The sequence below is a fragment of the Pantherophis guttatus genome, chromosome 2 (assembly GCF_059756535.1).
Source record: "Pantherophis guttatus breed Tessera chromosome 2, ASM5975653v1, whole genome shotgun sequence".
NCBI classification, from domain to species: Eukaryota; Metazoa; Chordata; class Lepidosauria; order Squamata; family Colubridae; genus Pantherophis; species Pantherophis guttatus.
Window position 1 is genome coordinate 227,285,947 of NC_142064.1, and position 13,809 is coordinate 227,299,755.

Here is a 13,809-nt window from a genome sequence, read left to right on the forward strand (position 1 = left end):
GAGTAAAAAACCTACTTCTCTTTAGTGTGTTCACGAAGGCTTGCAAATGGCAAAACATGCAATGGCTTCCTGCCACACAGCTGCTCCTATAGAGATGTATGTGAGGGAAAGGCTATAATGTATGTGAGGGAAAGACCTTGGTGGCGCAGCAGACTAAAGCACTGTTAAGTAGCACCAGCTGCCTGCAATTACTGCAAGTTCAAATCTCACCAGGCTCAAGGTTGACTCAGCCTTCCATCCTTTCGAGGTAGGTAAAATGAGGACCTGGTTTGTGGGGGCAATAAGCTGACTTTGTATAAAAAAAAGAACACCGCTTGGGGGGTGGGGGCGAAAGCCCTACTAAGCAGGTATATACAAAAGTATGAAGGCTATTGCTTAACGCATTGTAAGCCGCCCTGAGTCTCCGGAAAAGGGCGGCATATAAATCGAACCAATAAATAAAAAATCAGGGGTGAAGTTGCCTCTGATATTCTTTGCTATTTAGCACTTCTTTGTCTTCTTTCATAATTATACCCCTTTTTACCAACCCGAAGTTTAAGTTGGCATCTGTAATGCCACACACACACACACATACACACACAGAGCCAGATTATTCCAACAACCCTAGAAAAGAAATGATCTTCAAGTGGATCTGAAACTGGATCTGAAAAGTCTGATGAGGGGATTTCTAAACCTGGCTTATTTTAAAAGGATGAATGTTGATCACGCCTTGGCAATGGGTGTGAACTGTGAAACAGTCTTTTTATCTAGATGCTGTCTTCCCATTATATAAATGTTAGTTTCCCATAACTACATATGAATTACTTCCTAGCATCCATTGTATGCAGTTTATTTCCTCTACATTAAAGGAGGAAGATGAAAGAGCATGTCAGTGCTGAAAGGATTTGAAGTCCACTATTTTTCATGTTTTATTCTGACTATCAGCCCATCTTTTAAAATTCTAGCCTTTACACTGGAGATTAACACATTGGGTATGAGTTTCATTAGAGTCCAAAATTTTAGCATTATGATTGAATTTCATTGTTTTTGGCTTCTAATAGACTCTGAAACACTGAAGATGGAGAAAGACATTATAAGAGGGAATAGGATTGTTACCTCCCAAAAAATTCCTTAGTCCAGGGAAGGGAGAAATATGAGAAAGAGACTCAGCGTAAGTCTGCCTCAATTATGCTAGGTATAAATTGATCTGGAGAACTGTTTCAATAGGCTTTCAAGATTTTGTTACTTGCCCTATTAGCTATAAAGATCTATCCAGAAATCCAAGTGGCTCTTCTTTCATGACTTTGCCAATCTGTCAGGGCTTGACAACTCAGTGATTTAGATGACTGCCTCCAAGAACTTTTACATTAAATCATCTTTGAATGTCAACCTTCTCCAACCCAGACATATCTATATGCAATTCTCCAAATTCTTAACCACCACAATATTTTTTCTATCCTAACACACAGTTCAAATCTAGTGTTTCTTCTTATGGTAAATTGGAAGACTTTGTCGCTGTGAACGAGAAGACATTAAAGAGAGGGAAGGGAGCTAGCCCAGAAAGGATGCATATAAAAGAGAACGACATACAAGTAATAGTGATTCATATAATCATATACGTAATAATAAAATGCAATTAGTGCTATTGGTATGGAACTTGAAGAACATTCCAGAGAAAGACCCTTCTGCTTCAGTAATGGTGCTAGGAAAATTGCATGATATCATGCAGCTCAACTTGACCAAATTTAAGAATTAGAAGCTTTATAAAATTAGCAATTAATATGGCCAACAATTTCCTTGCCGATGAGTAACTTCTTACAAATTCATAATGAAAACTTTCTATGAAGGAAACCCTGAATATGTTAATTAAGAGTTTTCTTGCATGTATAATATTAGCTGTTTTGAGAATACCGTGAGGTTCCATAGGCACTCAGGAATTTGAAAAAAAGAATAAAATAGATCATTTTGGATAATCTAGGAATAAATTATGAATATATGCTCCCAGTCCATTTTTTTAAAAAATGCAACTACAGAATACTCCCCATGGGTAATTGAACCTGATATATGAAACAGAACAAAGAACAAATCCATTACTAGTAATAGTTCTGGGCTGCATAAACAGAGGGATAGAATCAAGATCACATGAAGTGTTAATACCACTTTATAATGCCTTGGTAAGGCCACACTTGGAATACTGCATTCAGTTTTGGTCACCACGATGTAAAAAAGATGTTGAGACTCTAGAAAGAGTGCAGAGAAGATCAACAAAGAGGATTAGGGAACTGGAGGCTAAAACATATGAAGAATGTTTGCAGGAACTGGGTATGTCTAGTTTAATGAAAAGAAGGACTAGGGGAGACATAATAGCAGTGTTCCAATATCTCAGGGGCTGCCCCAAAGAAGAGGGGGCCAAGCTATTCTCCAAAGCACCTGAAGGCAGGACATGAAGCAATGAGTGGAAACTAATCAAGGAGAGAAGCAACCTGGAACTAAGGAGAAATTTCCTGACAGTGAAAACAATAAGTGGAACAACTTTCCTGCAGAAATTGTGAATGCTCCAACACTGGAAATTTTTAAGAAGATGTTGGATAACCATTTGTCTGAAGTGGTGTAGGGTATCCTGCCTGGGCAGGGGGTTGGACTAGAAGACCTCTAAGGTCCCTTCCAACTCTGTTATTCTATATTCTATATTCTAATAGTTAACTCATTCAGGCAGCTAATGTTGGAACTGAATGACTTCTATGCAACATGAGGAGAATTACTGGCAACCCTAACACTTACCACCACAATTTGGAAATGTCTTATCTTAGAAATAGTTGTGTGTCCCTGGTATTCTCGCTGGTTTGGTCTAGTGGTGAGGGCACCAGTCTAGAAAGCAAGAGTTTAAGTCCTGCCTTAGTCATGAAAGCCAGCTGGGTGATCCTGGGCCAGTCATTCTCTCTCAGCCAAACTCCTCTCACAGAGTTACTGTTGTGGGGGAAAATAGGAGGAGAAAGTTGTGTTGGATATATTTGCCACCTTGAATTAGTTGTAAAAATAATAAAAGCAGGATATAAATCAATCAACAAATAACATGTAGCACTGTTTCTGTAGTGTCTCAATGTATCTATGGGAATATCTACAGACATTTAGAAATATCTATAATAACACTAAACTCAATACTTTTATCTATTATAATATAAAATGTGGATGATTTACAACTGATTGATCTGATATCGGTATTATAGTTTATTACTTGCCCAATCCCAACAGCAATAAAATAATTGGTTTTATTTAAGGGAGTGAATTTTCATTTACCGTTTTTGAGGATTGCACTACCACAAAATTTGAGAGTTCTCTCAGTTAATAAGAATGTGAAATTGCCTATAGGGAAGAACCTAAATTCAGCTCATTTCATTTCTGAAAAAAGTGTGTGTCATTTTACCTTGCTTCAGCTCACAAAGCAAAACATGTCTTTATTTGGGACCAGATGCTGATTTCTATGCCACATCAAGGCTTTCTACAGGCAGCTCTGGAGAAATGATGGGCTCAGAAAGAATAATGGGCCTTGAAATGTAGGGAGCTTGTAGTCAGTTGGTGATAAAGGAGAGGCAATCTGCTGCCATTTGTTTAATGTAGAGTATTCAAGGGGAGCAGAGGATAAGTTCTGAAAACCTTAGCTTGAGAAAATAAACATGGGGTATGTGGGTATGTAAACCAGCAGGTGCAACTTATCATTCAAGTGTATTAATCTCAAATTCCTTATTTCTTACAAAGGTGTCAAATTGGTGGCTCATGAGCCAGATGCGTCACACACAGGCCACACCCACCCCAGCTCCGCAAAGGAAAAAAACATCACAATATGTCATGTGACACGATCGAGTTTGACACCTGTGTCCTACAACAACTAAAGGTGAAGGAATTGTGTTTTGCTTTACAGCTGTCCCTGCCTCCATCTGGTGTGTAGAACCAGCTGATATCAAAACTCCACATCAGGCATTGCAATTGTCAATACGGAGAAGAATGCAGAGCCTTTATCTTTCAAGAAATCAATAATATCCACACTTCCTCAAGGTTGCAACAACAAGCATTATACTAGATGCTCACAACTTCCCAAACTTTCTTTTACACTCTCTATGACAGTATCTTAGAGTAGAAATTGGCAACCTGAAAACCTTCAAACATTTAGGACTCTCAAGCTCAGCAATACGGTCTGGAGAGATTTGAAGTTTAAAACATGGAGTGGATGTCAAATTGTGTCTCCCTCTTTTCACCCCCCCCCCAAAAAAAAAATTGTCTAGGTTATGAAAAATAACACCACCATCAAAACATGTACCAGAGTTCAATAAAATGGACGGGGTTGGGGAGGGGGAGTGTATTCCAACAATAAAGTTCTGAAATCAATCTCCTCCTAATACTTCTGAAATTAAAAGATTTGCAAGCAACACTAGCATAATTTTGCTTCCAGCAGAAGTCAATTCACATGATGCGACACTGTGGGTGACATGAAATGAATTTATCCCAATAATTCCTTGTCTTTATTAACAGTTTTCAACTGGGCAACAATTTCTCTTGTGATTACCAAAAGCCTTTTTCTGCCTCCTGTGCCTCCCCCCACCTCCTTCCCCAACTGTTTCCTTTCAGCTCAACAAACAATTGCCAAGCAACTTCAAAGACCAAGCCAACGCTGTGGGGAAAGAATGGTCTATATGTGTCTTTGCAATACACAGATAAACCCTCTAATGGAAAATATAGAGCAGGCATGCATTTAAGTTCTGCAATATGGCGAAGACACCTTTCATGTATCAATAATAAAACACTGAGATTCTTCCTTTATAAACATATGGGGGGGGGAGTTTTATCTGCGTCCTCCCTTCTTTTAACACACAGCAAACGGAAGAAATAAGGCACCTAGTTTGCTCTTGTCCGGTTACTGTTCCCTCCCAAATAAAACAGTCCACCGTCCGTCCCCCCCAATCTCCACTCCACAGAATCTCTCTCTTACACAGAGGCTACCATAACCCCCGGCACCCCAGTACCTTGTTTGCGATGTCTCACCACCCCCAGCCGACACTTGAGAGAAACAGCAAACATCTTCCCTGGGTTGCCGTCTTTTACCCTGTCTGGCTCACATGGCGCTGGATGCTTCTCCCTCAACACCTCTGCCTAGCTCTGCACAGAGCTGCAAGCTTTACATTAATTTATGATTACTGTGAAATAGAGTTGTGCTTCATTTCTTGATAGAAAAGCTAGCGGGCCAGAGGAAAGGCTGCAAAGAGGGATGGGGATACTATCTCTTCTCAGGAAGCCTTCAGGGCTGTGTGTTGTTGCTTTAGTGTGCTACCCAGAACAAATGAATGTGAAATTTATAACTTTCTCTTGTTTGTTTTTCCCATCCTCCTCTCTTTGGGTCTCTCAAAGCAGCACCCAGAAACACACAGGAATATGCTCCCTTGCGATTTGGGGGGTTTCTTTAGGATATTAATGTAGTAATTAACAATTGTAGGGTGGGTTTCTTTTCCTTCACATTTAAAAGAAAACTTGCAAAAAAGATAATTTAAGGGAAAATCTGTTTGCACATATTGTTTTTCCAGATTAAAGTGTGAGAATGGAGATCAGAGCAATTAAACCTGGACGTTAATTTATTTCTGGAGAAAAGGTATTTGAAATATACTGAAAATCTAAGCGATGCATCAGGGTCCTAAAAATAGGAACATAATATGCTTATTTTCAAATACATTTGTTGTTATCATTGTCAAAACTTGATGCTTCTTTTTCTCTGGGATCTCTATTTTAAATTTTGACTCTGTTTCATTGTTCTGTATGTGATTAGAACAGCAATCCACTGAGTCTCCAGGGGAAATTACCTTCACAGTTAAGATGCTGCTACTCTGTCCATTTATTTGCTTGATCTTGTTTTTTCAGCTTAAAGCATCAGGAGTACTATTAATCTTGGTGTCCTGGGAATCATAATGGGGCATTCAGAAGTATGCACAATTGGAATAGCTTTATAGAACAGAATGATGATTGGGACCATATACCCCAAGCTGCAGGTTATTTCTTGTAGCTACTAAAGATGATCAATACAGATTATAATAAGAACAGTGAAGCATGTGAGACTGCTAATCGCTGGAAGTAGAGATAAGAGTATTAGTCTAAATCCAGTCCAAAATGTTCATATGATAATTCTATTTCTTAGTTGGGTGGATATCAGTTTGTATTGTCTAGATTAGAGATTCTATCTTGCATAAAACAGTATGAGTGTTGCTGGGATAGTATTAGCAACAGCAAAGCACTTAGGCTTATATACCACTTCATAATGCTTTACAGCACTCTCTAGCCAAGCTGTCTCAGGAATTCTGGGAGTTGAAGTCCACAGGTTGTAAAAGAGCCACAATTGCCCACCCCTGCTCTAGGCGGTTTACAGAATCAGCATATTGCTCCCAACTATCTGGGTCCTTATTTTACTGACTTCAGAAGGATGAGTCAACCTTGAGCCCATCAGGATCGAACTCTGGCAGTCAGCAGACCCTGCAATACTACATTCTAACCACTGTGCCATCACGGTTCTTAGGATAAAACTTGGTTTTGGTTGCATTCTTGCCATACTGGTCAAAATGTGTCAAAACTCACTGGTACTGTTAGTAGAAAGCGCTACATGTGGCTCAGACACAACTAAGGCATTGCATAACTCTATATCTTTTGATGTTATTAAAACTAGTGAAATGTGTTACGAAAAAGTATTACATGAAGGCCCCAAGTATCAAAGACATGATGGGCAATGGAAGTCAATATGTGTGAAGTCCATCTGATGGTGGCTATATCAAGAAGAAGACTGGCTTAGAATGCAAGTGAACCACAAAACTGAGAAAAAGGTCAAGAACATGGAGCAATGTTCAGATTATATAGTATTTTAAATGAATGTAGAGGAAAAATGGATAGGTAGGAAAGAGACAAAAATGGTGCAGGAGAAACAACTCAGTCATTTGGGAATTGAATAAATGAGAACAGAAAGTCAGGAACATCTACTTAGAAAAAGGTCTGATTATTCTAACTACATGATTCAAGTCTATGATATAATCACATCAGAAAGGAATGAACCTAAATCTAAAAATGTGTTTGAATCAATTCTTTAGGACAAAAGGATGGGAAACTTGATGGAGAATTACAGTGATGATGAGAGGCTCTGAATGTGGGACGAACAGTTATTTAGCAATGCCATGAAAAAAATGGATCCTGTGAAAAATGGATATAGAAAAGAAGGAAAGAAGTAAAAGCAATGAGAGTGAAAGTGGAATAACTGCAGGAGGAAAAAGTACAATGATGTATGAAAAAGTATAAAACAGATTATCAAACGGAATGAATAGAATGTAGATATGAAGAAAGACAATTGGAAGCTGTTTTTAAAAAGTGAAAAGAATTAAAGTCTGTGAAGTATGAAAGAGGCTGCTTGCTAAAAAGTAGAACAGGTGTGAGAACAATTTAGCCGGTTCAAGATGGTTCAGGTGAATCGGTAGTCAAATTGCTGGGTGGCCCCACCCTGCCCCTTCCAGGAGTCCCCACAGGAACCAAACCCCCATTTTGGTTCCCAGGTAAGTGCAGGGAAGCCTACTAGGCACAAAATGGGCCATGAGGGGGCGCCAACCCCACAGCCCATTTGGGCCAAGGCCCAGGAGGCTGCAGAGAGGCCTTGGCCCAAAATGGGGCACTGAGGTGGGCGTGCAGCACCCCCCCATGGCCCATTTTCTCTCCCAGGAGGCTTCAGGGAGGCCTCCTAGGCCCAAAACAGGGCACGGGGGGGCTGGTACATCCCCCCGCATCTTGTTTTTGCTCCCAGGGGGATGCAGGAGGCTGAGTGCTATCTGTCACATTCCCTGGTCATGCCCACCATGGCCACACCCACCCAGCCAGTCATTAGGACAGAGAACCGGTTGTTAAATTATTTGAATCTCACCACTGTGTGAGAACAAAATGGAATGGAAAGCTTGGCAAATGGTTCACTGCTAAGAAAGATGTACATTATATCCCCCTGATTATTTAATTTAGTTATATATATATATATATATATATATAAATTTTCTTACTTCTTCGTAGGGTTTATGTGTGTTTTTCTTCTAGCCAGGTTTTCCCTACGTAGCCAAGGTTTTTTTGTAGCTCCAGCTCAGTAGAATCTCATCTACTCGGTTCTGGGCTTTTTTCTTTTCTAACACCTAGCAAACTCTCACTGCTAGGTGGGAGACCTAAATAGATCCATAGCTCTCACTATGCCTTTACAGGGAGGATATGGGTGTGGCCTACTGATGACAGCTAACGAGCTAGAAATGGATCTATTTATATATATATAAATATATATATATATATATATAGGCAGAGATCTCAAACCAAAATCACCAGAAGTGCCACATAAGGACTGGTTCATTAAGCACAACACATAAGCCTTTTCATACATTGATACAAAAATTCGTATCGTAATGAGTAAAGCATGAAGACTATCCCAGTATGCTATGAAACATAAATGTGTTTATTAACAACTTTTACTGCAAATAGAACCACTTGCAAATCTATAAAAACAGTATTTTCACTTTGATCAAGCGGTGAACATTTTTCAAAATCAATTTTGGGGTTTTATTTTGGAGTTTTTTAAATATATAATTCTATTTTTTATAATTTTATAATTCTAATATTTTAATAATTTCTTATATATTTTATATATGACCCTACTTATACAGCCCAATGTCAGAAGCAGCACTCACTACAAAATGTGAGAATAGGCCAGGATTCCTGGAAGGCAACACTACTCAGTGCAAGAAACCTATGGTGGCCAATCATCTGATTGGATGACCAGATCCAATTGTTGCAGAAGACTCAAAAGAATGAAAGTGAATTGGGAGGTCATTGCTGCCAGGTCATTTATCTTCCTAGACCTAGAGCACTCCTTCTGGTCTAAGTTGCACATTTACAGCCTTTGGCATGTGGGACACAGAAAATTACTTAAGATTCCTGGTTTAAATCCTAGGCCTTTTTTCCTCCACTTTTCTGAGCCAACTGATTCCTAGCTACTTCCTAGCTACTCAACTTGAATGTCAACATCATTTCCATTTCTAGTCTTGTTTGATATTAGTTCCTTCTTGGTTGACAGCTTCAGCCCTTATGTAGCCAATGAACCAGAGGTGTTATTCAGCAGAGTCTGACAGGTTCTGGAGAATTGGTAGCTGAAATTTTGAGCAGTTCAGAGAACTGATAGCAGAAATTTTGAGTATTTCGGAGAATGGCAAATACCACCTCTGGCTGGCCCCAGAGTGGGGTGGGAATGGAGATTTTGCAATATCCTTCCCCCAGGAGTGGGGAGGGAATGGGGATTTTGCAGTATCCTTCCCCTGGAGTGGGGTGAGAATGGAGATTTTGCAGTATCCTTCCCCTGCCATGCCCATCAAGCCACACCACACCCACCAAGCCCTGCCCACAGAACTATTAGTAAAAAAAATTGAATTTCACCACTGCAATGAAAGTGCAGATCTGTTGAAAAATATTGCATGGATTTTGCTAAAATTTCCAATATGAAAGCGGGATACTTATATGCATTATAATTGAGTAAATAAATGCTAATAATACTTAATAATGAAACAGGTACAATATGTGATCAGATGTAACTGATCACAAGTTACATCTAGCACATGATGTAAAATATCCCTGAGCTATCTGAGCATTAATATTAACAACCTCCCTTTAAACCTATGATTTCTTAGCAAGATAAAAATAATCCAAAGCAAAAAAAAATGGACTATTCCTTTCTTTTTAAATATAATGTTGAACAACCACTCTTCACAAGAATTTAAGTCAAGCAACAGGGATTTCTATTGCACATAGGTTCTGCAGGATGGGATATGGGCAAATGATGATATGATTAGGATGGGACAGTCATGCACATTCAATCACTTCTATTCTTGCATTAGATGTTGGTGTGAAAGAATGTAGGGGTGGCATTTCATAATGGCATCGTTGTGTAGGCATTCATCAATTTGGTATCACCCCGTTCTGCTGTGGGACTGCTTCATCTATCTTCAAGTAATCCGTGAGCACCTTTATCAAGATCCTGTTCCATAACTCTACTCTGAATCAGTCATTAATGGTGTGTTCTGTCTCATGGATTGAGACAAATAACTACACGGCTCATTTTTCAGGATTTAGCTTGCAGCTAATCCCATCCCATTGAAAGAAGGAAGATACACTATATGGAACATACTTAACTCCTATTTTTAGATTTCAGAAGTGACTTTGATCTGTGGTTCTCCTTTGTAAAGAATAGAATTTCACTGGCTATATTTAGTTATTAAACAGAGATGTCATATAACTTCAAGTAGTGAGACAGCTCTGTGAACTTGATAAGCTATTACAATTCCAGATAAGGGCAGGGAACGTAAGGGATCCTCTAAAGATAATATTGTACTATTGACTTTTTAGTGATAGAATAGGAATGCATGATTTTCCATGAAATTAGCATGCAATCAACATCTGAAAAAAGTCCGAAATGTTTTATGATTGCTATCAGAGTGAATTCAGTTTATAGTGGCACAATTAGTTTGGTAAGTGGAATGTTATCTGTTAATTGCTTTTAAGAAGACAATTCAGAATTTAATATATTCCACAAATACTCAAAGTATACATTTGTGATTTCTTACAATTATCTTAAACCATGTGATTTGCTTATAGTTTACAAAACAAAGAAATGCAGCTTCTTGTTTGCATATTCATGCTGGATTCTATTTTTTTTCCATAGTTAACGAAAGGGAACCTGATTCTCATTTAAACCAAGACTGTACTGAGAGTAAGTGTAATAAACGTGTTCATGATGAACTAGGACTGGTTTCAAATGTTGTTGTTGTTATTTTTAAATTTAGTAGAGTGGCATTTTCTGAGCTTCCAGAAGACACTATATTATCTTTTAGCTATCAACCCATATCTTATTTATTAACTGATTTTTATTTTTTTATTTTTATTTTTTTGTGCATGGATAATGGCTTTAGGGAGACTGAAAATATTGAACTCCAATAGTACATTTCTTTAGAAAGTTCATATAGATAGTCTTCAGCTTACAACTATAATTGAGCCCGGAATTATGATACTAAGTCATGCCAGTAATGAAATAGGTCACCATGTGCCCATGCCTGATTTTGCAACCTCTTTTGAAGAGATTGTTAAGTGAATCATTATGGTTTTTAAGTGAATACCTTGGTCATTAAGCAAATCTGTTCTCTGCAATGGGCATTTTGTGCTGGAAACTAGAAGTAAATACTGGTTTCCAGCAAAATGATTTCGTAAGTCACAGTCATGTAACTGAGGGCCACTGCAGATGGCCATAAATGTGAATGGACTGCCGAGCATCCCAAATGCAATTATGTAACTATGGAGGGGTGTGTGCCAGGGGTGGGTTCTACTTACCTTTACTACCAGTTTGCAATGGGGCCGCGCGCACGGTCTTCTGCGCAAGCACAGAAGCGTTTTGACGATGTCATGGTCAGTGGGCAGAGCCTCCCGCCGGTTTTACTACCGGTTCTATAGAACCGGTGTGAACTGGGGACAACCCATCACTGGTATGTGCCCAGCCATCATAACTTTTGAAACTGAGTCATATGTAGTCCTGGACAGGTCTGTCGTAACTTTAAATACTTACTAAAGAAGATGCCTATCAAGTAGTGGTAGTCAAAATGTTCTGCACTCAAAGATTCTGTCAGAAATGGTCACTTCATGTGTTCAAAGGTGAGAATATCTCCCTGGCATTGTCCTGAATACAAACATTGCCGGGGGGGGAGAACAGTTTGGAGGAAGAGGAGGAGTCTTCATTCCTCATTGTCAAGATCAGTTTCTTTTTAATTTTCTGGTTGTCGAGATTACAAGACACATTAGCAAATAAAGTTTAAGGTACTGGTTCCATCCCATCTGTCATCATCTGGATTTAATTAAGAGGAAGGGGAGGGGGTATGAGGGAAAGTTAGCAAAGCAGATGTTCAAAGGCTGAGAACCATTTTGGAAACAAGAAAAAGACAACTGTCCACCTGGTGAATGAGCTCTGTCAGATGTAAATGCCTTATTCTCCAATGTGTAAATAATGTATATATGGAACATCAGAGGTTAACTTATTCTTTGGACTTTAATGTATTCATAACTTACCACTCCCATTCCTAGCTCCACCCCTTGTATATATAAGGAGCCACCCTCACCATTCTCGTGGCTTCTACCTTGAATATTCAGTGAATATAGAATGCCTATCATAATTAAAAAGAAATATATTTAAAGCTCTAACTCCTATTATCTTTATTGAGTCTGATCCTGAAAATATTGCAACAAGCTGGTAGCAGAGGATGGTTAATTGACTCAATAAGTAATTAAAAATGTCCAAGAAAGATAGGCCCAACACCAGGGCCTACAGCAAAGAAATAGAAACTGATCAAGAGATGATCAACGAATCCACCAATGCGATTTCGAGAGAATCCAAAGAATACACCACTGAAGAAGAAGAACTAATGAGTGAAAATAATGACCAGAAAGAAATCGAAATAGAAAATAACGAACTCAGGTCGGAGATATTAAAGATACTAAAAAGCCAAAAGAATGATGAAAGTCTCATCGCGGACCTCCAGGAGATGCTGAAGAACAGCGGAGCAGCGAGAGAGAAAAACGTCATTAAAGAAAAACCCAAAGATCAAAAAACCGTAAGTGAGATGACTACTGAGAAAATAGTTGTTAAAAAGAAAAGATGTGATCCCGCGCGAAATTTTGAATGGCAACCATCTTGGTTTCAACGAACTTCAAAAGAGAATGGAGCAGAGCCAATCAAAACGCTCAGTTCAAAATTTCTGGCGCGAAAAACACTATCAGACGAAGAAAGTGAGAAAGAAGTCTCAAACTCTTCAGATGATCCAAAATCAGAAAGTGAAGACGATTTAACAAAATCTCAAGTAAAATCAGCAATGAAAACGCTCTTTGCTGCTTTTGGGCCAAGACTGAAAATTACCAAGACATCTACGAAGAAGCAAGAAATCAAACCGGCGACTCAAGACCTGCACGCTCCCATCCTGACTTCGAAAGCGACGACGCCCGAGCCCAGAGAGCCATGCCGATTTCGCCCTACACCACAGACAAGATCGAATACCAACGCACACAAAAAGAAGAAAAGAACCGTCGCCACCACCAGAACCCCAAAAACCGAGCCAGAGACCGACTCATCTGAGGAGGAGCGGATCGAGAGAGCTGAAAGGGAGAGAACCTTCCACGACGCCACCAAAGAAGAAATGAGCAACGCGCATGTGCGAAACTACGTAGACGACCCAGAAGGACTTGAACTGGCCAGAGAACCGCGCAGACTCATTGCAAGCATCCCAATGCCGTTCTGTAATTTCCTGCACTTGAGAGATCACGGACTGCCCCAGGTTGTAAGTAATGGACAGAATAATGTAGGTAACTTACCCAGTGACTTCCCAAAACTTAGAATTGATGGCATTAATTTACAAGAGTGGTACCAACAGCTTCAGGTTATTTTCATGAAAGAAAATTTACTATTCTTTATAACTAGCCCTCCAAGAAGACCTTGGACTTTAAAAATAGATTGTTTACATCATAGAGCATTTTTCATAATAATATCTAGCATGTCTCCTGCAATGTATCATAGCATCAAACCAAACCTAACTGTATCAGAAATAATTCAATGCATGTTTAATCTATTTCACAGCGATAGCGTAGCTACAACCACAAGAATGTCTAAGGATTTCTTTTCCTCTAGAGTAAAACCAGGGGTTTCTATAAGTGAGCATTTGATAAATCTAAACAAAATAAGAGCTGAGCTACAATTGAGGG

The 13,809-nt window shown here is 39.1% G+C and overlaps 1 protein-coding gene across 8 annotated transcripts in view; it reads right to left on the minus strand.

The window, feature by feature from the left end:
- GRIP2 (glutamate receptor interacting protein 2) overlaps positions 1-13,809 on the minus strand; it is a 507,637-nt gene that overhangs the window by 245,174 nt on the left and 248,654 nt on the right. Inside the window, exon 1 of one of the 8 annotated variants that reach the window (XM_060688295.2) lies at positions 4,998-5,116. The exons of the other annotated variants lie outside the window; for them this stretch is intronic. Within the exon in view, the coding sequence (XP_060544278.2) occupies positions 4,998-5,052 (55 nt within the window). The 5' untranslated portion in view covers positions 5,053-5,116. Of the gene's footprint in view, positions 1-4,997; positions 5,117-13,809 lie in introns of those variants that run through there. 8 annotated transcript variants of the gene reach the window in all.